The 25,208-nt window shown below is 50.1% G+C and overlaps 6 protein-coding genes across 6 annotated transcripts; 4 read left to right on the top strand and 2 right to left on the bottom strand.

Moving 5' to 3' along the window:
• Positions 1 to 4,069: 4,069 nt before the first annotated feature.
• HO173_007839 (uncharacterized protein) lies at positions 4,070 to 4,973 on the top strand (the record flags this gene model as incomplete). The annotated part of the gene is made up of 3 exons (XM_037309739.1): positions 4,070 to 4,286; positions 4,340 to 4,678; positions 4,738 to 4,973. The coding sequence occupies 3 exons, from the start codon at positions 4,070 to 4,072 to the stop codon at positions 4,971 to 4,973; spliced, it is 792 nt and encodes a 263-aa protein (XP_037163416.1).
• A 1,209-nt stretch (positions 4,974 to 6,182) lies between these two features.
• On the top strand, positions 6,183 to 7,199 carry HO173_007838 (uncharacterized protein; the record flags this gene model as incomplete). Its single annotated transcript, XM_037309738.1, has 3 exons — positions 6,183 to 6,520; positions 6,620 to 6,872; positions 6,990 to 7,199. The coding sequence occupies 3 exons, from the start codon at positions 6,183 to 6,185 to the stop codon at positions 7,197 to 7,199; spliced, it is 801 nt and encodes a 266-aa protein (XP_037163415.1).
• A 320-nt stretch (positions 7,200 to 7,519) lies between these two features.
• HO173_007837 (uncharacterized protein) lies at positions 7,520 to 9,805 on the bottom strand (the record flags this gene model as incomplete). Its single annotated transcript, XM_037309737.1, has 3 exons — positions 7,520 to 9,100; positions 9,147 to 9,413; positions 9,473 to 9,805. 3 exons carry the CDS (start codon positions 9,803 to 9,805, stop codon positions 7,520 to 7,522), a joined length of 2,181 nt encoding a protein of 726 aa, XP_037163414.1.
• Positions 9,806 to 10,386: 581 nt separating this feature from the next.
• HO173_007836 (uncharacterized protein) lies at positions 10,387 to 12,888 on the top strand (the record flags this gene model as incomplete). The annotated part of the gene is made up of 3 exons (XM_037309736.1): positions 10,387 to 10,978; positions 11,030 to 11,284; positions 11,333 to 12,888. 3 exons carry the CDS (start codon positions 10,387 to 10,389, stop codon positions 12,886 to 12,888), a joined length of 2,403 nt encoding a protein of 800 aa, XP_037163413.1.
• A 457-nt stretch (positions 12,889 to 13,345) lies between these two features.
• HO173_007835 (uncharacterized protein) lies at positions 13,346 to 21,229 on the bottom strand (the record flags this gene model as incomplete). Its single annotated transcript, XM_037309735.1, has 4 exons — positions 13,346 to 15,769; positions 15,819 to 20,168; positions 20,216 to 20,446; positions 20,495 to 21,229. 4 exons carry the CDS (start codon positions 21,227 to 21,229, stop codon positions 13,346 to 13,348), a joined length of 7,740 nt encoding a protein of 2,579 aa, XP_037163412.1.
• A 986-nt stretch (positions 21,230 to 22,215) lies between these two features.
• HO173_007834 (uncharacterized protein) lies at positions 22,216 to 24,362 on the top strand (the record flags this gene model as incomplete). Its single annotated transcript, XM_037309734.1, has 2 exons — positions 22,216 to 24,006; positions 24,063 to 24,362. The coding sequence occupies 2 exons, from the start codon at positions 22,216 to 22,218 to the stop codon at positions 24,360 to 24,362; spliced, it is 2,091 nt and encodes a 696-aa protein (XP_037163411.1).
• Between the last annotated feature and the right edge of the window lie 846 nt (positions 24,363 to 25,208).

The raw sequence follows: 25,208 nt of genomic DNA, 5'->3' as shown, positions 1-25,208 counted from the left end.
AGTGAGTTGATACGCTGCCTCCAATTGCGCTATTCTAATTGTTGACAGCTCCTCAACCTCCCCGGGCCACCTGTTCCTCTCCCGCCCAATCTTCGCTCCCTTGCTCTTCCCCAACGAATCTTCCGACGCCCGCGACCACTGTGCCAACGAAAGGACTTTCCTCTCATGGCTTCGACTGAGCATCTACATGTCCGTCGTCAGCGTGGCCATTGTCATATCTTTCCATCTTAAATCTCAGCCCACCAGCATTGAGAAACGGATAGCATTGCCCGTAGGACTGATTTTTTGGTTTCTGAGTGTCGCTTGCCTGGCTAGTGGGTTTGCGAATTATGTCAAGACTGTTACGAAATATTCGCGGAGACAAGCCTTGGTACAGAGTGGGTGGAAGACACAAGTCGTGAGTATACTCCTCGGATCCGGGCAGAAGAAACCCACGTGTTGATCGTTTTCGCGGCTGATGGTCAACCTACAGGTCTTCACCATCGTATCATGCGCAATAGTAGCAGCTTGTGTTCTGTTCCTATCTACTAACGCTGCGTCAAGCCGATGAGTTCCAGGTCAACAGGAGAAGAGAATGTAGATGGCCAGATGATGTGTCATTCTCCCATTTCCTGGCGGGGCTTTCCCTCAAGGGTATTCCAAGGAAAGGAAAGCATACCTCATCAGGGTGTGGGATAGTGTTCCAGCTACAGAATTTGCCAAAGAGCAACTCCGTTACGTGAAGCAAAAGCCGCTCTCACCCAATTGCCACATCCGATGTTTATCCCTTGCGTAAAGATCAAGACCATGTCAAAGACTACTCTCTTTCCCGAGGTCAAGGGCAGCGAAGGAAAAGCCAACACATAAGACAAGACCGTTACCCCGTGACATGGAAATACCCCTGGTCCATAGCTCAAGAATTTGTCGTATGGCAAGTCCGGCTCCCCTCTCACATCTCGACCAAGAACATCACAGCAACCTTGCTCGCCTGCTGTAGCACAAATCGCAAACTTACCTCATTGTTTCATCGCATCAACATCTTCCACATTTCAACTTTATCATATGGCCTGCCTCGCATGCTTCAGAATCAAAAATTATGATCACATTTGCGGCATCTGATCATCGGCGACTCAAGCGCCGTAGCACGCACCAGCCTAGTGGACGCGGATATGGGAAATTGTCATGGGGAGATCGCAGAACTATGTCCGGAGCCGAAAACTTTCGAGGTGCAGTCTCCGGATCTTGTTAAACGCATCTTGTCCCTGCGACGCTACGATATCATTGCGACATCTGGTTGACGCCTTTGAAGGTCAAACTTCTAATGTTGGTACTGTTGAGCGGAATGGATATCATGGTCTCCATCCTCATTGTTGGGCAATAGATGGGGAATGAGTATGCATTATATTTCGAGCTGGGCTCCAGATGTCTTTCCGGATGTTGCCAAGAACGCTTACCAGTAATTGCTGGCTTTTTCTTAAGGATATCTAGGGACATAGGACTACCCCAGGCTTGTTACGTAAGGATGATGAGCAGACTCAGCTCAATACACTCGAACTCAAATCATAATAGAGAGAAAAACAACAGGAACACGAGAACATGCACAATGAACAGTTACGGTACGCATTGATTAATCTCGGATCCCCCCATAACGAAAAAAAAGATACGCGGTTAATCCAGAATAAAGACCACAGCTCAGACACCGAACGAATGCGAGATATGCCGAGAGACAGGTACGATAAATGCCAACGTTCGAGAAGGCCAAGCGAGACCCCCACCCAGAGTATACGTCCCGAGAGCGTCAAGTAACGCCGACGTACCCGCGTCGCGTCGCCTCGTCCTCGCGTCTCGTCCCGTCCTCGTTGCATCCTCGTCGTCCTTATCTTCACCGTAGTAACGATACGAAATATCGTCACATAGCTTCAGAACAGTGTTAGCGAGAGAACCAGTATCTCCAGCGCACCGTACCGAAGCTCTTATCTCGCTGTTTTGTTGAAACGAATAGGATTCTCGTAATCTTCAAGTGGAGACTGGACCGAAAATCTATACGTCAAAGGACGTGTGTAGGATACAGCGAAATTGAGAGCCGTATCGAGAGGAGGACGGGGAGAAGTCTAGTAGATGATTTGTTAAAGCCTCGAATGGAGAGGAGGCTATGAGGTGTTGCAGGCTGAGGTTGACAGCGTATTGTTATGTTGTAGAGTGTGGGATCTCGACGTTGCCAGGATTTGTTGATTTCTCTGAAATTGTAGCTGATTTGGGAGCGAATGCGAGAGGGCAGCCATTTCCTGTTGTTGACGCTTTTTTGATGACGATTCGCAGTACGTAGGCAGCAGAAGAAGAGGTACCATAATCGAAAAGAGTTAACTGAGACATAATTTGTAGAGACAGAATTCTTTTGGAGAAGAAATGGAGAGACGGAGATAAAGTTGAGATTACGGGTGCTTCTAAACCTCAGCCAACGCTAGTGTACAGTACCGAGAGCCATTAGGCCGACCCAGCCACATTCCCCTGATTAGTAAGAGATTGCAGTAGTAAATAGGGGACACGTCCTGGCTGATCTTACCGTCTTCCCCATACCTCGCCATCGCCACCCTCTACCCCCCACCCCTCCCACACCTCGCTATCGTCAAATCTTCGCGTATACCATTCCCAATAGCCTCAATGTCGTACCCCCGCCTCATACGCCAGCCCCAGCGATAGCGAGTGAAGCAGGCCCACCTATTCTGACGCGTCCAGGTCACCATCGCCCCCTCGAAGCCCTCTACCCACAAACGCAAGGCGTTTACCTCCCTAGACGAACGGAAAGAACACCCCGAAAGGGTAGCAAGCGTAGCAAGCTCGCCCCAGTGATACCCCCGGAGCTAGCGTCAACAATGCTGAAGCTACCCCCTCATATCCCAGAGACGCGTTAAGCTACTTTCTCGTTAGGCACACCTATTTGCTAGATAGCCGAAGAATTCGACGCGTATTGGCCTTTAATAGACAATTTCTAGGTATGCAATAAGCCCAACAACGCGACCACTGGAAAAGGCGCTCAGATATTCTATTGGTGGTGTCGTTTATATAAAGGGAAACCGTCAGCGAGACCCAGAGGTGCCTTCGGGGTGATATCGTATGAAGGATGCGGAGTAGATAGCCCCCAATGGAACCCTCAATGGAACCCCTCTATGGAACCCCTCTATGGCGACAGTGAGGTGTCCCTGAACCCCCCATAGTAGACTGCCAACTCCGCTGCATCTCTTATATAAATTCCGCCCTAAGCGGTAGTAAGGCCTGCGGGCCTCGGTAGCTATCTAGAAGCCTTCTCCACCTCATGAGAGGTGATAGCGAAGTCTTCCGAAACCTCCATAGTAGGCCGCCAACTCCGCTACATCCCCCATACAAATTCCGCCCTGACAGGTAGCAATGCAGGCGGACTGCTGAAAGCCTTCCCCGCCCTATTCCCCGCCCCATTGCAAGTGACAGCGAGGTCGCTGACGACGACAACGATGTCTCGGCGACGTCGCGCCTTATTTTGGTGTGGCGCCCATACAAATATGGCGCAGCCACCCTGAAACTATGCTAACGGTATTTTATTTAGCATTGGCTGAGGTATAGAAGCATCCGAGATTACTAACAAAATTTGATGTTCGTAGCCAAGAAATTTAGTTACTTCCCGAATAGGTACCTACCTGGCTTTCTCGATTCAGATCTTGGCAGTACTTTTCAAAACTTGTCGACAGGAAGAAAGCTAGCTTTCCAACAAGATTAGAAACATTGCATCCGGAGAAATTATGTTCAGATCATACGAGTAACATGGGGTTCTAGTAGCTGAATGATCTAGAGGAAATTGTCTCTTAGTATGTAGTCCCAATTGGTGAGGACTCGTGCCTAGATATCTGCTTGTCCTTAACGCAACCCGAGCAAGGTCCACCTCGAAGCCCGAGAGAAGCCCTAATCTAATCGGTCGGCTGTCGGGGATCGGCCAGATCGGTCCTCGGTCATCTTTTTGTTGTATTTCCCCCATCAACCCCCCACCGCATTGAAGACTTTCTACATCCACAAAGTTGATGCTATAGCGCTCAAAAATTTGGTAGACATCGATTTCAAAATGGGCAGCACTACAACCGAAACGCAAACAATCACCGCAGAGAACGTCATACGACTGTTTCCCGACGTCGACACTCACTTAGCTACCTCGCATAGAGTACCCACAAGTGACGCTGACTTGCAAGGCTACGATGAGGAACAGATTCGCTTGATGGAGGAGGTCTGCATTGTCCTCGATGAGAACGATGTGCCCATAGGAAGCGCGAGCAAGAAAGTCTGTACGTTCAACGTGTATCCCTTCTCGCCAGCACCATTGCTGACTGGTGATTAGGCCATCTCATGACGAACATCAATGAAGGCCTACTACACCGAGCTTTCTCCGTCTTCCTCTTCGACTCGAAAAATCGACTGCTGCTACAACAGAGAGCTTCCGAGAAGATTACATTCCCAGACATGTGGACCAACACATGCTGCTCGCATCCATTGGGAGTACCTGGAGAGACGGGAGACGAGCTAGAGGCGGCCGTGCAAGGGGTTCGAAGGGCGGCGCAGAGGAAATTAGACCAAGAGCTTGGTATTGGGGCGAAGGGAGTGCCACTGGACAAATTCCGGTTCTTGACGAGGATACACTACAAAGCGCCGAGTGATGGCAAATGGGGAGAGCACGAGAGTCAGTCTTTCCTGTTGACTCCGATGACCCCAGGAGCGCACTAATAGCCCCGAATCTAGTTGATTATATCCTGTTCATCAAGGCCGATGTTGACCACACGCCGAACCCCAATGAAGTGAAAGATACTCGATACGTCTCGGAGGCGGAACTAAAAGCGATGTTCAAGAACGACAGTCTGAAATTTACGCCATGGTTCAAGCTGATTTGCGAGTCAATGCTCTTTGAGTGGTGGGAACATTTGGATCAAGGCTTGGAAAAATATACTGGAGAGAGTCAAATCCGACGCATGCTGTAATTGAAAGCGTCGGACGTGCTAAGAGGAGGGCATGATGTCATGATCCTTTCAACGCGAACTGCAGGCTTCTTATCATATGCCATACCCAGTCTGAGTGGAGATGTAAAGGCAGATGAATGTAGAAGGATGCTTGCGGACCTGGTGGAACTACGGGAGTAACCAAGAGCAGCCATACTCGATGTAGCAGGTACAAGCGATCCATCCAACATTATACCCTTAGGGACCTTACTGCAGATCTTTCGTTGAGCTTCTTAAGGTAACGGCTCAAGGGCATGCAATTGATAGGCACAATGGCCTAGAAAGAATCTCTTCTATTGATTTGAAAACATCTAGGTACAAGACATCCTGTAGAATTACACACCTCTTGCATGCTGCAATTTTAGAAAGGAACCCGGCGGGGATAGCTGCCTTATCAGTGAAATGATGCTGGCCAATGCCAGTGACCCAAGTATCTGACATATGCAGGAGTCGCGACCCAGACTCTAAAATGGGCAAGTCTAGAGAGTCTAGAGGCCTTCCCGCACTACGGAAAGGGCATCGCTTCGATCCGACAGGTTACTTGCTTTTTCATCCAATCACTTTCAGTCAGTGAATGCATCTCCATCACAAGACCTTTAAATCCTCCCAAGTCTTCTTGTCACTCTTCCGCATTTTCCTCCTTCTCTTCTTACCGACCTTCAAATACCCTGTTTTACAGTGCTGGTCTTCCATCTCAAACTGAATTTTGGCAAGGTCTGAACTGCAACAGTATCGACCAATCTCGAGGTTTCACAAGCTTTACTTACAACTTATCAAATCCAATTTATCAATTTACCCTCAATTTCGCTTACTGGAGACGTCCCGAGCAAAGTCCGGGATTCCCTTGACCAGAAAATACTATCATCTTCTTCGGATTGAAAAGCTTCAACATCTGCGTTGATGTCGGTTGATATACGCCAATCTCTTACCTGCTTGCGTTATCCGTCTCGTTTCGAGACGGTGTCGAGAACGCAGTTGTCGAAAGAACATAGTGGTGATTTAACAAGACCTATTGATCGTCATTGAACGGTAGAGTGGAAGGAAGGTAAGCTCGAAATCTCGACATAGGCCTCATATGTACAAGTGCACCATTGCTGACCCTTGCCAGGCGGATGAATCAGTCTACTCAGCAAACCAACAACATTTCAGCCATCTCACCCAACAGAGAAAGCTGCTCCACCGCCAGAAACCATGGAGAAGAAATCTAATCCAGCCGTCACAGTCGAGTCCCTCCCCAGCATCTCGCAAGCCTCCAGCTCCAGCTCCAGCGCTGCTGCCGCTTCAGCCGCCAACCACCAAGTCCGCGTCCTCCACAAAAGCGAGTACAAGGAGGCCGCCCTTTGCCTCGCCGAAGCCTTTAAAGACGACGATGTCGTCATGTACTTTGTCAAAACGGGCGACCGCAAGAACTTCACCGCGGCCGATGAGTGGAAGTTGCATCTCCACATCATGGAATGCATTACCTATGCGCACATCATAAGTGGATTGGCTACCGTCGTTGGCCCAAACTACGACTGTGTGGCTCTCTGGTGCGTCTGACCATCATCCCCGCGCCAAACCCTATGGACTCGGAATACACAAGTAAGTCAGAAAGTAAACAAGCGACTAACCCAAGCCTCGAGGAACAGGATGCCCCCGAACAAAAACATGGACGACTTCTGCACCATGCTCTGGAGCGGCATGTTCGGCCTCAACTGGAAACTGTCCAAGGAAGGCAAGAAGCGCTTCTTCGACGAGTTCCTCCCCCTGCTGCACGACACCAAACATCACGTCCTAGGCAACGACGACGAAAACTCCTGGTACCTCGTCTACATCGGCACGAAACCGGGGTCCAGGGGCAAAGGGTACGCCAAGTGTCTGATCGAGCATACCACCAAGCAGGTAAGTCCAATCCAATCCCAACCCGCTCACATACGCAATGTTTTCTTTTCCGTCCGGGTTTTTTTTTGGAAAAAAAGAAAGGGTGGGAGTCCGGTCATTGACGAGGGGAGAACCTAGGCCGACGTCGAGAACCGCACCAGCTACCTCGAATGCAGCAACGTCCTCAACCTGAACCTCTACGGCCGCCTCGGCTTCCGCACCGTCCGGCAGATCCGGCTCCTGCGCGGCGGGAAGCCCATCGAGATGGACGTCATGACCAGAGTGCCGGTCGCGCGGCAGCTCGTGGGGAAGACGGCCGGGTTCGCGGGGCGTGAGGGGGGGAAGTGAGATCGTGGCGGAAAAGAAGGGGGAGGGGGGGAGGTTTCATTGGTAACATGTTTTTGATTTTGCGGGGAGGTGAGGAGATTGAAGGGAAATCAAAAATTGGGAGGATGTGGTGGCAGATTGATGATGATGATGATGACAGAATGCGCTCCTAAGTACACATTTGCATGCTAAGCAATGACGATGTCACGAATCCATGCTCTCCGATTTCGCCACATTCTCATGCCCGCTTGCCCAAACTGCAAATGTCATAGATTCCACACCGTGCTCGCAAAGTCCAACGCGAACGTCCTAACACCGTTCAAAGACCCTATAAAGCCCCTTCAGATCCGCCACCTCCACCACACCCTTGAGCAGACCCTCGGTGGCGACCAACCTCGCCCTGAAGGCCGGGAACAGGACGTGCTCGAGCGCTCTGCCCATGTCTTCCCTGCGTGCTTCAAGGCCAGCCTTCGGCTCGTCCGTCCCGCCGTCCGGGTCCCCGCCAACGCTCCGGTGGGCAGCTGCTCCGGCGTATAAAAGCTCGCCAACTCCGTCAAGAAGGTATGGAAGCAGCTCTCCTCGTCGACCCAGTTGACGCACGGGCCCAAGCGCATCAGGAAACGGGGAAGCTTGGCTAGACTGGGGGTGTAGCCCTTCGTCAGAAGCGGGAGACTGACGAGTTCGCCCGCGGGAGAGACTTCCAAGGTGAAGTACTGTGATAGCATTTCTCTACTAGCGATGAGCTGGGTCGCGACCATATCTGGGACGGTATCCCAGGGCACGCCTTCGTCTTCTGGATTTCCAAGTGCCTTTTCGTGCTTGACGCCGATGTGGATTAAGGATCTGATGTCCAGCGGGGTTTCAAACTTGATGGCACCGAAGTTTCCGAAGTCGGTGAGGCCCAGCTGGTAGAAGTACTCATTCGAAACCATGCCGTAGTCGACGAGGTATAGCTTGACGCCGCCTTGGATCGCGACTATTCGACGGTTGAAATCCACGACGCCGACGTAGGTGTGAGATGCGAATACAGCTGTCAGTCCAGCATGCATGGAATCACGGACTGATGCTCGGAGGTGCTTGATCGTTCTATAGTTGTACTCTGTGGGTTCTCTGGCCGAGGTGAGGTAGGTAGTCGATGGAGGAGCAGGTGTGGACGCATTGTTATTCGAAGGTGGGAGCATGGAAGTTATTTTGCGTAGCTGAGGGTCGGTGCGAACAAGTTGGTACTCCCATGGCTTGGCCGGAGTGGCGGATGATTGTTTCTGGCTCGACTTTGGGGTTTCTGCCCGGGTTTTGGAGAGGGTTGGGACAGGTGTTTTGGCGCTGGGGAGGAGGGACTGAGTCGTGAACGTTCTGCTTGTGTCGACCTGTGATAGCTTGGTAGATATCTCTGCGCAGATGCTTTCGATAATCTCTTCTTCATTGAGAAAATTGACTTCGCGCTTGGTAGGATGTACATTAACGTCGACTCGTGAAGGATCGATGTCCAGGCTGAGATAGATGAACGGGTGACCACCCTTAGGTAGATAGGCCGAGTAAGTCTGCTCTATAGCCTTTTTGATCGCCGAGGATTCCACAGAACGATGATTGATGAAGAGGAGAAGTGTTGTCTTCTTGATGTGGTAGTTGGCATTACTCGTCCAGCCAGAAGCTTTGAAAGCCCATTTTCCATCACTGATTTGAAAATCAATCAGCTCGTTGGCAACAGTAGTTCCATGGATTTGGCGAATGCTATCAACAGTGCTAGCGTTCGAGGGCGTGGATATGCCCACAGCAGATTCTCCATGCTTCTTGCATGAAAATGCGACCCCTGTACAATGTACGGCATAACGACCTACAATTTCAAGGATCTTGGCGTATTCCTCGCTAGGGGAGCGAAAAGCTTTTCGACGAGAAGCCATGTTGTAAAAGAGGTCCTCGACCTGTCATAATAAGAATTGATCACGAGGAGTGTTGAGACCTACCTACCGTAATCTGTGTACCACCGCGACCTGCAGTGGGCTTCGGCTCTGTGCTTTGACCAGGCTTTGCAGGTGTCAGTCTGCCGTCAGCATAGTGGGCACGCCAAGCGCAGCTTGAGTCTGCGGTTTTGGTGGTAACTGTGAGATGAGCAATATGGCTGATGCTAGCCAAGGCCTCTCCCCTGAAGCCATACGTGCCAATTGAGGATAGATCCTCAAAGGTCTTGAGCTTGGACGTTGTAAACCTCTCGCAAAGAATAGGTAGGTCATCTTTCTGATCCGGGTGTCAGCAAATACCTGGGCGCCCATGATCTGTATGGCACAGAGACGGACATTGATGCCGCGGCCGTTATCGGTGATCTGAAGCAACTTCAGCCCTCCATCCTTGACGACAATCTCGAGAGAAGTGGAGCCAGCATCCACTGCGTTTTCAATCAATTCCTTCAAAGCATGAACGGGAGCGACTATAATCTCGCCGGCAGCAATTTTGTTGACAACATCTTGATCAAGAGCCTGGATAAGCGCATCAGCTGCGGCTCTGCCCTTAACTCTCATCGGACATGCTACCTTGATCCTCTTTGGAGCCTGAGAAGCTAGATTGGACTCTTCCGCTTTCCTCTTAGTTCCCCGATGAGTGGCTTCGTCATGAAGAACGGCTTCTTGCATTTTCGAAAGATGCCCTGAGACAACGCGATAGAATTCTCGTAGACAGTACTAAAAAAAGAGAGAGGTTGAGACTTTTTGCTGTTCGGTCCCTCCGTCCGCTTCCTATTCGACTCCAGTGCCCATGTAACCAACCCTTGCCACACTATAACCACTCCTCCCAGAAAATTCAATCGTAAAACATGCAAAATTCCTCAGCTCACCCCTTCCAAAGAAGAGTACAAATGGTACTTGAACGCCAGGAAAGCTTCAGGAACGAGAGGAACACCAGGCCAACCAGTAGCCAGTGAATTCAGAAAGGATCGAAGCTAGAGTAATCGGGAGGCGGCTCGTGCCGCAGCGCGAACCATAAATAGATGCCCTACCAGGTATCTAATAGGCACCTCGACCGCCAATACCTGCTGATAGCTACCCTGGATATTATTCGTACACGAGTGCTGATGAAAAGTTGCGGCATACATCAAATCTGACCTCTTTCTTTCCTCAATGGACTCACGTTCAGCCATAATCAATTGATTGACGATGCGCTCGTGCTATCCCTCGAGCTTCGGGTAGCCGACAAGCAGATGTCTTGGCTTGGGCGAATGTTCACGGGCGACGAAGAGCTTGGAAAGAAAGACGATGACCATAGGCCGCACACCAACAATGCTCCATCATCATCATCGTCATCATCATCATGGTCTGCCCGAAAGACTTCGCCGGTATTCCGAAGGAGGAGGATCATTTACGGCATCTGCGCTCTCCTCTTTATCTATGTCTTCGTCAAAAACATTCCAGACGATCTGGGGCCAAGTACACGAGATTTCAATCCCGGGGCCATTCACGTTGGCAAGCTCCCTGAAGGAACGGTAGACCCACCAGCCAAAAAGCCAAAACGTCCTGCAACACCATCCGAGGCAGAGGAACATTATCACGATGGACCCATCAAATTCTACAAGCTGGCTTCATCGCTGCATTCCGTTGCGCGACTAGGCGGTCAACATGAATTCAATAAAAATGTTTTATTCGCTGCGGCGAGCTTGAAAAGCGCTTCCGAGATCATACCACTGGCCTGCGAGATGGCTCGATGGGAGAGGAATGACGTCCACTTCGCCATCATGGGCAGAGATGACATGGAGATACAAGAGATCAAGAGCCTCAACGGGGCTGTCGATGATTGCAATGTTCATTGGCATGGTAGGAAGTGTAACCAGTTTCGACCCATCAACTACTGATCTGGGATTGCAGACGCTCGTCCGGATTACTCTCGTTGGAGTTCAGAATTTCGTATGGAGGTTAGCGTGGAAGCGAGTATGGACCATATTCAGACCTTCGTACATCCTCAAGTTATCGTTATCGACAATCCAAGCAGGGAAGATACTTTCTTCGTAACGACGTTGAGGAGCAAGGCCATGGATATCGGCAAGTCAATTATAGAACTGCCATCGGACGCAACGGAGAATATGATGTGGATTACACGGCTTGATAGCGGATCACTTGCAGGTTTGTTCTACTACTCTCAATACGTGCTCGGTCACTGACGACCTCTAGCGTGGTCCACGACCTACATCGACTTGCTCATCCAGGCACCATCAGGCTCGTCGGGATCCCTTGTCCGCCTCCTGAAATCTATCGAAAGCGCAGACTATCTTGGCACGCGACGGCCGCATTTGACAATCGAGCTTCCTGCGGAGATTGACGCTGCCACTTGGAGATATCTCGAGAACTTTGTATGGCCACCGGTGGACTCTTCAGGAGCATCGCACGCTTCACAAGTTTCACTTCGACACCGTATACCTCGTCGGACCTTGACAGAATATGAGGCTTCTGCACGTTTGATTGAGTCATTCTATCCAGTGAGGACGAAAGATTCCCATGTCCTGTTACTGTCTCCTCAAATCGAGCTTTCGCCCTTGTATTATCATTATCTCATATACCATCTACTTGAGTACAAATACTCCGCCCACGGTAAGGAAACCAAGAATTCTCCACACCTCATGGGTATCAGCCTCGAACTCCCCACGCACTTTCTGAACGACAGCGAACCGCTCGTACCGCCCCTGATGGAAAAACCGCCGTCCAATCGCGAAGGTGGCTCACCAGGGGAACCTACACCATTCCTCTGGCAAGCTCCCAACAGTAATGCTGCTCTCTATTTTGGCGACAAGTGGATGGAATTTCACTCTTTCCTCACCGCCCGCCTCTCCAAGCCACCTACAACCCGTACGAAATTGGTCAGCAAGAAGCATCCGTCCTGGCTAGAGTTTCTCCTCGAGCTGATGTGTGCACGCCGTTACTCACTCCTCTACCCCACCATCTCTATCGACGGCGAAGCAATTGCCACCGTGCACGATGAACTCTACCAAGTCCCCGAAGAATTCCCCAGAGAACCTTCTACTCCCGCCTCCGTACCCGAGCTCAATCCCGACGAACCTCTATCTTTGGTCTACGAAAAAAAGGACCGTCCCCCACCCAACACTGAACATTCTCTCTCGTCATCTACCCTGCTCTCAATCCTCCCAAATTCCGGCGATCTCCCTGAAATCCCCAACCTGCCCCTTCTGGCTTTCGACGGCCTGACTCTTACCCAGAACCAGGCCAATGACGACGCGTGGACGTTCACGGAGGCGTATCGCCGCGACATCGGCGGCTGTAAAGTTGAGGCGGAAATCACGAAACGCGAGCCTAACAGCGCGCTTGACCTTTTCTGTCACCTTGACCAAGTGTACGATCCCATGAACGTCGGAGTGCAACCTCCTAAGAAAACCCGTCGTGGAGGTGCTCAGAGAAAGCCTGAGGTAGATGAGGATATCATACCGGCAGAACAGAAGGAAAGTGCGAAAATGGAAGCCTCTGAGCACTTGGCAAGACAGGCTGGCAAAGACACAGCCAGCCGGCCCAAAATCAAGGGTGACGACGGCGAAGAGACGCAGAATGAGTTTCACGCTCAGATGGAAAGGCAGAAAAAGCAAGCTGAGCCTGGAGAGGAGAAGGTCGCAGAGGATGATGGCGAAGAAGAGGGAGCTGAGGTCAAGAAGCAGGAGCCGAAGAAACCAGCGGAAGATCCGAAACCGAAGACCGCGCCAGAGAAGGGGCCCGGTTGGTAAAGACGGAAGCTGTTGGAGGTTCCTCGTGTAGGAGTAGCTTGCCGATTTTTTTTTGGGTCAGTTGCCTCGGTATAGATATCCAATTTTAGTGCCGCACTTTAGCCAGTATGATGACTTACGTTCCTTCCATGACTTCGTGATCGATGAGTACGATCCATCCTGCAGTTGGGAAGGCAAGTGTAGCACCAGGAAATAGTTCGTCCAATTCTTCAGCTAACGTACATGCACAAAGCCGCCAATGGTACAGCGATGCTTCTATAGGTATCACCTTCCATGCCATCCGTTCAGGGACATACATGTTGCGAACGCCGGTGCAATGCCATAAGAGAGAACACGAGCTCGCTCGCTATCGTACCGCTATGAAGATGCGCCAAGGAATCTAGTAGTACAATGCAACAATGGCGAAAACACCGTGAATGCGGGGGACGCATCATCATTCGTGGAGCATACGCAGCTCTCAAAAAGTATCAGCGGGCCTTGATCCCTGATTCTGCAGATAAGCCTCGGGCACTTTGGGTACCCTCGGACTTCCGGGTCCCTGCTGCTGACCCCTGGATTGCGCCCTCAACAGCCCGCGTTGTCTGTAGTCTTTGCCTTCCAGCCCCGGCGCCATTTTCCGAATGGTCGACACGGCGCTGCTAAGGGAGGTGCTTCCTAAAAGCTTGGAGCCATGGCCCGTGGAGCGCTCGTCTTCGGAGAAAGTTTCGTCGCCCTCGTCATCGGAGAAGAGTTCGCTGGCGTTGTTAGATCTGGTCGCCAGGTTGTTGGCTGGAGACGTGACAGAGCGGGAGTGGAGGGTCGGGCGCGTGGGAGGTGGAGCAGCCGTATGCGACATTGTGGTGGATGGCGAAGTGAAGGCTGTGGGTGTCATGATGCCGGGGTCTCTGTTACTTGAGGTCATCCGTGGGTCGGTGAAGCCGTTATTGAACGATATGACGGAGGCGGTGCGGGCAAGAGATTTGTGAAGGATGGGCGCTGTCTGTTGATCATATATATCGGCGCCATTGTCTAAATCATGATTGTAAGGAGTGACCGTGAGAGTGGAATAGCGATTTGACGCATCATTCTCTACGTCTAGAGAGTCTTCGAAGAAGTCATCGAGGCTGTTGAGCTTAGTGAGGAGGTCGCCCATGCCGCCTTCCATACTAGTATCCGTGTAGGCGTAGGTGTCCTCGGAAACGAGGGTATCGGAACGCTCGAGCGGGAAGTATGAGCCAGGGTTTTCATCATCGGCATGGAATTCGACTTCTGGTGTTGGTATGGCCTCAGCTTGGGTAGAGTCGCTCTGGATGCAGGCAAGGTACACGGCCTGCATATTTCCTCTTGTATTATTCGAGTGGATGGCCGGGGTTGGTATTGACCACCCCGTTTCCTCTGGAATGCCATACAGACTCTGAGTTTTGTCGTATTCTTTGCGTGTAGTACGAGATCCCGAGCTAATGAGACTCATCCGCAAATGATGTTTCGACATTGGCGTCTCAGACATAGTCATGATATGGTCCATGACTTCCAATGCTTGTGGGCAATACTGCGTCTGAAGAAGTCGGAGCAAGGGCGAGATCAGGTCCGGGCCATGACTCGCAATCTCTGTCCGACGCGTGTCGACGTTCTGAATAACTGCCAGGAGAACTTCCAAAGTCCTAACTTTGTACCAATGAAGCCGATTAGTGAGGAGCCCGATCAAAAATATCAAGGTCTTGAGCTCCCAGGTTGGGAAAAAGGTCTTTCGAAGCGCGGATAGTATTTGCGTGAGGAAATCGCCGCTTGTTTTGAACCGACTATTTGAAAAAGTATTGAGAACCATCGCGATCTCCTGATTTCCCTGATACTCCGCCACCGATGCCAGTATCTGTGCACTCTGTATGCATTCAAGTTTCTTGTTCGGATCATCGAAAGAATGCAAAAACCGCGGTAGGTTGGCCAGAGTCCCAAAGAGAAGTCGAGTCTCTGTGCCTACCAAATCACTGTCCGGCAAGTGCATCACTCGATCCAAGATCTGAAGAGATTTCTCCAGTGACAAGTCGGACTTCAAGCCTTTGTATACGTGAGGAGTGATGCCCTCAAACGTACCTTGCCACTTATCGGGCTTAGCTTTCTCCAATATCTTGACTACGGCTGGATCGCTCAGATTGACCTTGCCAAGTAGTTTCTCCAGCATCCCAAGGACTTCGATGAATTCTCGCTCATACACGGTATCCATACAAGCGCACGTTGCCCAGAAAAGCTGGGGATATTGTAGCAGGTCCGTCGGCTCCAACGCTTCAATGATGGTCTTCAACGTAGTCAGTATCTCCAGAGAAAAGATCTGTACATCGTAAACTTTATCTGCGATGGTATTTGATAACCGAGCAAGTATATCTGCAAGCATGGGCCGATCGAAGGTGGAGAGGATACAGCGAAAGACTTGAAATGATCGGCAAGCTATGTGCCTGACTGGACATGAAGTGGCCCAGCCAAGCGTCATTCTGACCCACTGCTCCTGTATCTGAGGATATGCAATGGCAAAAAGGCTAACGACCTTGGCGGTAACGTGGGTCATAGAAGCTGGAACCCGACTGCTGTCGTCGATCTCGTCTTTGCCGTTCCACTCCTCGTAAGTCCAGACAACCTTGGGTTCATCTTGCCTAATGGACTCTACAAACAGTTCGATAGTCTGTTTGTTGGGTGTCGTGGTGTTGTCGCCAATCTTAGTAATGACAAGTTCGTGGATTAGGTGAACGAGCATTTCGCGGGCTTGTTCTTGCACGAGCAAGGTATAATGATCCCACAGTACGATAACCACCTGCAACAACAGAGGGACGCTTTCCTTGCTAAGTTTCATAGGAGAGACCATGAGGTCAACAAGGAATATCAACGAAAGTTGTCCCAAGGAGAAACCGGACTGTGAAATTTAGCAATCGAATAGAAGATGATGGGCCGGATAATCTTACCTGTTTATTGCCAATCGGCAATGCCTCCGATAGATCTGCGACATATGGCAGGCCCAAGTTATCTGACGGCAAGACAATAGGATCTCGCTTCTTTTGTACCATGTTTCTGGAATTGATTTGTAAGAGTAGAAATTCGACTACTTTCTGTCCAGCTTGAGTACTCGATAAATAGACAATAATCTGTTTGGCGTAGTCGACAAAGCTCTGCTCTCGCCTGTCTAGGCAGAGAGATATCACAAAATTCAGGACCAGCTGCACGTTTCCCGGATGCGGCCCGGTTGCGAGTGCTTGCCAGAGTGCTTGAATTTCGTTGTGTAAGGCGCCACTAGATTTTGTAGTAATTTCCAAAAGGTTGGCGAGAACCATGTATGATTGAGAAGTTGGGCCACCGCTTGGGTCTATCTGCAGTTCAATGACCTGTATCCAAGGAAGGATAGCTGCCACCATACTGCGCTGACTGTCTGGATGTATGTTCTTGAAATGAACTGCAAATTGAGAAAAGATGAAGAAAGCAAGTTCGGTGTGTTGTGCTGCCAGTCTCTTTGATATCTCAAATTGAGCCAACTTGTAGACCGCCGTGGTTCGATCTGAGATGCTGATGTCGAAGTCCTGGATCTTGGATCCTTTCTGTTGACGTTGTTCGAAGAGCCGCAGAAGCTTTGCAGACTTCATCCTGATTTCGCCCTTCTCATTTCCCAGTGTGAAAAGCACAGCTCCTAGAATCCTCCAGAAAGCCACGGGGTAGTCGATTTGCTCAAGCAAGACTTTGGTCACCACTTCGAAATAACTCTCCAGAGCTCTTGGAGGGTCTGCTATATAGCATTTCTCAATTGAGTACTCTAAGAGGTAAGCAAAGTCACGATTGTATGTGATAAGGTTATGAAGAGCTCGACGTCCAATGCTATGCAACTTGTCGCTTACTTGTCCAAATATTTGATCAATCCACGAAAGCATCCGGCGAACGTCAAATGACAAGTTGTCTCCCCGGTCGGTTTTGACTCTTATTGGGCCCGCGCAAAGAGCAGCCATGGCACTTAGGGCAGCAGTCCTTAAGTTCCTCTTCTCGATCTCCATTGTCGCTGTGACGTTTGTCTTCTCTCCAGCTTCTTGATGCTGTTCTAGGACGGATTGCCTCATGTTGTCCTCTCGCTGATTGATCCGACCTTGATTGGGAGAATAGCCACACCAGTCTTCCATGAGAGCGAAAGCGGACTTCCTTGATTCGAATGCCATATAACGCGAAGGATCTGGTGTTCGGTTGATGCCGTCGAAAAGCTCTTCCAACAACCCGCAGTATTGACGTCTGAGCTTCTGACACTCCCAGTCATTTTGAATTTCAGCGTCGTTTAGGAAGATCATCAGGTCCTTCGAGTAGGTACAGAGATTGCTGACTATCCACTCGTCCCGCAAGACTGCCGGTTCATGCAGAAAACGCGCAGTCAGTCTATAGACTTGGGTGACCTCTGTCCTGAGGCGGTCTGTGCGAGGATTTCGCCTGGGATTGCTCCCGGTCCGCTGATGGGTGCCAATGCGCTGTTTTGCCTCCTCCTTACACGTAGTCACCGCGTACTGCAAGGACTCCAGTAGCGTTCTATAGAGATTGATATTGATAGAACCCAGAGCAATGACAATTGCATCGCGAATCGAGCTTTGGCCTGCCGTCAAAAGAGGTATGATGTACGCAAACAGAGCTCGGGCTGAGCTAATTTTATCCTGCCCTTGGTGTATTCCCCGGGATATCTTACGGGCATGCTGTGTTTTGTCAAGCTGGCTTTGCGTCTGAGCACCTGGGTTGGTCATTGTTGTACAAGCCATGACTAGGTATAACTTCCACTGCTCGATTATTATCTCTGGTGATGTGGCCCCAAGTCGATTAAGAATGCGTATAGGACCATGGTCCGAGCCTGGCACAGGTCCTCGGACGTCAGAACCTAGCCTAGTGATGCTATCATGCATTTGGAGCAAACGAGCGCAGACAATCTCGCGTCCCAGGGTCGAAGCAAATGGGCAAACTTCAAAACTAAGGCGGATAATGTTGGGAAAAAGTTTTAACCATAGAGTTGCGTCGTAAGAAACATCGCTGCTACACAATTCGATCAAGGTATTCTGTGATATGCTCTTGCGCTTGCCTTTCTGCAATCGACTCCTTTCTGCGACAGTAAGCTGCTCGTCATTAATACTCATGACCCTCTGAGAGTCCCCCTCAAGGATATGTATAATCCTATCGATCTTCCTTCCAAGGGCCACGTCGAAGTCTGTGACGATTTTCAGAACTTTGACGGCAAATGATCTGACTCTCCTCGATTGTGAGCAAAGGAAGAAGATGCCGTGTGATTCAACTTCTTCAACAAGGCTCGCTATACTCGTCAAATCCAGCTGCAAGCTACGACTATCTGATGATCCATCGCCGGTGGGTTCGGTTACACTGTCTTTGGTCTTCCGCTTGATCTCTTCAATCCATATCTGTAGTAACTCGACATAAAGCGTGAGGGTGTTCTCGATGTGCCCGGGGCCAAGCATTCCCTCATCAGACATGGTCGAATACCGAACATCGAAACTAAAAATGAACCTTGCGAATCCAATGGTAACAGGCTGGGCCTGAGCTTGTCGAGCTATGGATTTTAGGGATTGAGTCGATGACACCGCAATGTTGGATTGAACGTGTGCAGTGGCTGTGCAGAGGAGGTTGATAAGAGCATTGAATTGAACTTGTGCTGACAAACAGCGGGGCAAAGCCTGCAAAGCAACGTGGAAAAGTTCATAAAATCCATGCCTATGCTCTGCTAATCCCACGTGTTCATCTCTACGACCAAAGGTGAAGCTCTCAGTTAGTGGTGTTTTGGGTGTGAGTCCGCCGAACTTTTCGTCCAATACTACCTGTCCCCCAAAAGCGTTGTCACACATCACTGTGATCTTCCCAATTATTTCACAGAATCGGCCAAAAAACTCTCTTGCCGAGTCACCAAGCTTGGATATGTTCATGGGTCGCGAAAGTTGGTCTTTCTCAAGATCAAAAGTGTTTCTTGGCCCTCCAGATGGCTGAGAGCTGTGCAAAACTCCGGGGACTGTGCGAGAATCCATTGCTAGACCCCCACCATTGAACCGCGGGAATGGTGGGCGACCGTGCTCTACCTTCTCCAAGTCGGCCATGATGGCCAGGAAGGCCTTTATACCGATCACCATCTTTTCTGGCTCTAGCTGCTCGATTTTGGTATCTTTCCCGGGGCTGAAGAGATCAGCGCTGATCAAGGGAGATATAATGGTCCTGAAACAGAACTCTTGCTGGCGATACCCGATAATTCGGATAAGTTCGATTATAGGCTCCGAGTAAGTTGGATCGTTGGAGAGATAGGACTTCTTGCCTGACGGAAGGACAACCTTCATCACGTCATCGAGCTTGCGTATGATGGAGCTGGAAGGTTCAGAGACACGTTCAAGATACGTCCAAACTAGCCGACAGATGCCTTGAAGGGCATACTCTCGGGACGTTCGGTCTTTGAGTTTTCCTTGGAGAGAAGTTGCGACCGTGAGCCATTGGCCGGCGAAATACTCGGTTGGAGATGCACAAAGAAGTACTGTAGAGAGGCGGAATGCCTCGGGCCAGTGTCGAGGCTTGACTATCATTTGAGAGACCCGCGAATTCACCCTGTTTAGAAAATCCTTGAATTTCTGGACATTGACCTGTGGGCCCCAGCGGGCTGCAATCGGCATTACAAGGTCCTCTAGTGTCTGGCAGTAGGAATGTTTAATTTGAGGGCCATGTGAATTGAGAAAGAACTCCCCCAGAGTTAGGAGAAAGTCACATGAATCCCTCCAGGGCCCCTCCGGCTGAGTCTTGATGTGAAGATGCTGCATTGCCAGGATAAGAAGTTCAACCTTCCTTTCAACTTGACTCGTTACAACTCCCTTGACACCTAAGTCGTGTTGATACATCCTCAACTCATTGATGAAGCGTTGGCTTACGCTTCGCAGATTGGGACTGCTCATGACACCCAGAAGTTGGCTGAAGATTTTCCAGTTGACGGCCCGGAACGGGAAATTCCGGAAATGCTCCGGCTCCGTGTTCTTGAGCTGGACAAATATTATATCCTCAATCTTATCAGCTAGCCCAGGGTTGAGTCGAACGACGTCAGTCTGGTTGTAGACTTCGATCAAGACCCTGCAAAGAAGGTAGATCGATACTTGTGAACGCTGTTCTGCTTGTGTAGCAAAATCTGCAAGCGAAAGCGACGCTGAGTAATTTGGGTCTTCTTCACTGGAGCTGGTTTGGCTCAAGTCTGCAAACAGCATATGCGACGGTTCTGTAGTACGCCGTGGAAGCCCTCTTGTTACTGGATTGGGTGACCTAGACTGAAACGTATAAGCGTTGCGATCAGATTCAGGGTCAGAGCACCAACATGATTGAGTCTCTCCTTAGCCTTCATAGCCTGGTCACCTTTAGCTTTCCTCCAGTACATGATGGTATCAACCAACGGTTTTGGCTTTTGCCGATTGATGTGTGCAAGAGCTGATATCAGCTGGTCAAAATCGGGATCGACTCCTGCCCCACAGATGTGTTCGAGATAGTCCGGGTTGTCTGATGTTTTAAGAACGCACTGATCGATCTTGTGATCGGCATGCACAACGAACTACGGGTCTTGTTAGAACGAGGTCTTTTGAAAGATCTGCTCGCTGACCTTATTGAAGAGGTGATGAAGAGCGTATTCTCCCACAGACTTTTGCTCTTGGCTATGTTTTGACAGTGACCGTTGAGGGTCATGTCCCCTGCGAACCTTGACACTCTGTGTTCGATCGAGCCGCCTTTGCGTCAATGTGCCACCACTTAGATCCCCCATGTCCTGGTCCCCGATCAACGTCGATGTAGTAGAGCTATGCAATGAGCCATTGGCTGCGCTTGATGTTGACTCAGTAGGACGCCGTGAAGTAACACCGCGATGGATCATGGTGTGGTTCGAGATATCAGGCAGTCCTGGATTAGAACTCGCAGAGCTTGGAGTTTCCGGACTCAAAGGGCTAGTCGTCGGCGACGACACAAACCCCGCATTGCGGGCCTGCAAATAGGCGCCTTGAGCCCTCGATGTCTGACGGTAGTGTCCTTGGGTTACAGAAGGCTGACGTTCAAGCCCGACATCAAGACCCGCAGGCGACCGTACTGCCCCAGTTGAGGACTGAGACCGGGGTGATAGCGCGATACCAGGCTGTTGCGTTTGTATATTGAATACTCCATTTGCAGGTGCGGGACCACGTCCCCTAGACAGGTCTCGTGAATGGCTTCGAAAGGCGTCCGAGTCCTTATTGTCCTGGTTTACGTAGGATGGGCCAGGGTTTGGGTTGTTAACCGGGGGGTACTGTCGCCCGTTCAGAGGTTGAGCTCCTGCTGTAGAGAAGAGTTGTTCATAAGCTTCACCCATGGATCCATTAGAGAGTGCTACAGTATCTACTCACCCATACTGCATCTTCTAGTGAGACAACTTGACACGCTAGCCTATCTCTGCATAGACCCGCTGATTGGGTGATGTTCCAACATGGCGCAGTGACAGATGTCTCCAAAAATCCGTGTTGTTTGATGCTGTGTAGGACGTGGCTTGCCGCGCAGGGGGGGTTGTGTCGGAAGGCAGGTACTTCTCTGTGAGAGGATATCTTGCGGATAGACAATTGCGTACCGAACAGCGTAATTATGTTGACATGGACATGTTGAAAACAGGTTGACCAGACATTGTCTAACAGCACATGGTCCAATAAAGGTAAGGTAAGGTACCCATACACCCATATAGCCGGGTGCCTTTGTCTCCACGCTAAGAAGTCACTTGGGTATCGATAAGCGACGGCCAACCATTTGACAGGAGGGTCTGTTTTCAGTAGAGTCACTAAAGTATATGCTGAGAGACCTGCAGTCAAATGTTTACGACAATTATCCTATCCTTCAAATTTCGCCATTCCAATGATCTCCACCAAGTAAAGCATAGATAAAACAATTGAGGCTTCCTGTGTATTACTGTAGAGTACAGTAATCTATTACTCTACTAAAAGCTCTCAAAGCAGGGTCGCCTTGGCGCCGGAAAGATCAACGCCAAACCATTTCGGTGATTTTGGTGATCTGAGGAGATCTAAATAAACGGATGACACCTCCATTGCCTCCAACCAAAATTGGCTTCTCCATCTGACTACATGCTCCCTCCACTTACACTTCCTCCTTATTCTTCTCCTGTATACCACCTTTCTGCCCTGCAGGGCAATCTGAAAGAAGTACCTTAGCCAGCATTGCGGCTGATGTGCCACATAGCACGAATCTAATTTTCTTGTATTTTTTACGGCCCTACACTAGCAACAGAACAGCTGATTGGCTTCGGAGAGTAGCATCGCTGGTGAAGGTGATCGCAGACTCACACCAACGAAGATGGCGCAACTCGACACTCTTGATCTAATTGTCCTCGCCGTCCTCCTGGCCGGCACTGTGGCATACTTCACTAAAGGAACATACTGGGGAATACCGAAAGATCCCTACGCGGTAGCTTATTCCTCAGCCAATGGCGCGAAAGCAGGCAAGACGAGAAACATACTGGAGAAGATGGACGAGTCGGAAAAGAACTGTGTTGTGTTCTATGGCTCCCAAACGGGCACGGCAGAAGATTATGCTTCGAGGTTATCCAAAGAGGGATCCCAAAGATTTGGCCTCAAAACCATGGTTGCGGATCTGGAAGACTACGATTACGAGAACTTCGACACTTTTCCCAACGATAAGCTAGCAGTGTTTGTCCTTGCCACGTACGGCGAAGGCGAACCCACAGACAACGCCGTGGACTTTTACGAATTCGTGATCAAAGAAGATGTGTCCTTCAGCAATGGGGGTGGCGTGGACGAAAAGCCGCTGCAAAATCTGAAATTTGTCGCCTTTGGGCTTGGGAATAATACATATGAACACTACAATTCCATGGTCCGCAGAGTCAACGATGCTCTGGTCAAGCTTGGGGCTTCTAGAATCGGTACAGCTGGAGAAGGCGATGACGGTGCGGGTACAATGGAGGAAGACTTCCTTGCTTGGAAAGAACCTATGTGGACCGAGCTATCCGAGAAGATGGGTCTTGAAGAGCGAGAAGCGGTCTATGAGCCTGTATTCAGCATCACTGAGAGGGATGACCTGGATGCGAACGCAGATGAGGTATACCTGGGCGAGCCGAACAAACATCACCTCGAAGGCAGCCAGAAAGGCCCCTACAATTCCCACAACCCATATATTGCGCCTATTGCGGAATCCAGGGAGGTCTTCACCGTCAAAGATCGAAACTGTCTACACATGGAGATCGACATTAAGGGTTCAAACCTGACCTACCAGACTGGCGATCATATAGCCGTATGGCCTACCAATGCAGGCGTAGAGGTTGATAGGATGATCAACGTTCTTGGGCTCTCGGAAAAGCGTCACTGCGTCATCAGTGTCAAGGGCCTCGATCCCACAGCCAAAGTACCCTTCCCTACACCTACAACGTACGACGCAGCAATCCGCTACCACATGGAAATATGCGGTGCCGCCTCTCGGCAATTCGTCTCCTCTCTCGCCCCCTTCGCGCCAAACGAACAGACAAAAGCAGAAATGACGAGGCTCGGCAATGACAAAGATTACTTCTCGGACAAAGTGTCGTCTCAATACCTAAACATTGCACAAGTGCTTGAGAAAGTAGACAGTGTCAACAAGTGGAGCAACATACCTTTCTCCATCATGATCGAAGGCATCCACAAAATTCAACCACGCTATTATTCCATTTCCTCTTCGTCGTTGGTTCAAAAAGACAAGATTTCCATTACCGCCGTCGTTGAGACGATCCGCGTTCCAGGATCCGAGAACATTGTCAAAGGCGTTACCACAAATTACCTGCTAGCTCTCAAACAGAAGCAACATGGTGATCCGAATCCTGATCCGCATGGCTTGACATATGCCATCACTGGCCCAAGAAACAAGTACAATGGCTGCCACGTCCCCGTCCACGTCCGTCACTCGAACTTCAAACTCCCATCGGACCCATCAAAGCCGATAATAATGATTGGCCCTGGCTCCGGCGTTGCACCTTTCCGGGGGTTCATTCAGGAGAGGGCTGCTCAAGCGGAGGCGGGTGAAAAGGTTGGCCAGACGATCTTGTTCTATGGGTGCAGGAAAAGTTCTGAAGACTTCCTCTACAAGGAAGAGTGGGAGGTGAGATACGACTGCCTTTGCCCTGCGCTCGTTGAAAGGATACTGATTTTCGATAGCACTACAAACAAGCTCTTGGCTCGTCGTTCACACTCATCACGGCTTTCTCCCGCGAACAGAGAGAAAAGGTCTACGTACAACAGCGTCTGCAGGAGAATGCCGCTCTCGTCAATCAGCTGCTGGAGAAGGAAAAGGGAAACTTTTACGTTTGTGGAGACGCATCTAATATGGCCAGAGCGGTCAGTGATGTGTTGGGGAAAATTGTCAGTGACCAAAGAGGGGTGAGCATTGAAAAAGGAGAAGAGATTGTGAAAATGATGAGGAGTAGTAATCAGTATCAGGAGGATGTGTGGTCGTAGGCAAGGAAAGGACTGGGTATATGGAGAACTGACGAACTTGTTTAACATCGGCTCGCGGTGAGAAACTGTTACATAGACGCCAGTCAATGCTATAGAATGATTTGTGTTCTGGCCTTTAGATGCTACAATATTAATCTTTTCAGAATTGAAAGCAATATAAAATCATTACTGGCCTTTGGCAGTACAGTACGATTAAAGTATTATACTAAAAAAAAATCGGACATCATACGGGCCCAATTCCGATCTTTGTTCTGGCAGCGTGGGTACTGCCGGGGTTGGTTATGTGAAATATGGCCAGCAAAGAGGATAAACATTCTGGAGAGTTGTGGTACCGGGGAAGGTTGAAAGTAGCGGTGGGAAAGAGGGCAGTGGTGGAGGTCGATGTTATCCGAGCTTCTTGGGGACTGCTCCTGAGACATGCGCCTTTCCCTACCGCAGCAAGGGAGGTCATGTGAGATTGGTTTTCCAGAATTCCACTTCCTGATTGGCCAGCAAAGTATTGTGTTGGAGGCCACGGAGAAAACACATCAGCGTCTCACCCGGCAATGTCGCTATTAGGCAATGCCCGGAGGAAGATGCAGATTGCATGAAACCCTCACGAAACCCAATTGCAGAGTGAGCTGGCAAGCTCGCTTGCGGAGAAGTCTCCGATCCCACTATAATAAGAATAGCGTATCAGCTAACAACGCATTGCCAACGACAACGTTGTCAAGACCTGTTAAGAGACTCAAAGCCTCTTTGATGGTGGTTATTGCATAGTAGGGATCTTGTCGCGGCGGCCGATGAACCAAGCAAATTGCTAGAATCGCCGCGCTTAGCGCTCTCCCGACAATCCTCGAGGCTTAA

The sequence above is a fragment of the Letharia columbiana genome (genome assembly GCF_014066305.1).
Source record: "Letharia columbiana isolate WasteWater2 chromosome Unknown Sc0000026_s0, whole genome shotgun sequence".
NCBI lineage: Eukaryota > Fungi > Ascomycota > Lecanoromycetes > Lecanorales > Parmeliaceae > Letharia > Letharia columbiana.
This window is presented reverse-complemented; position numbering and strand designations above follow the sequence as displayed.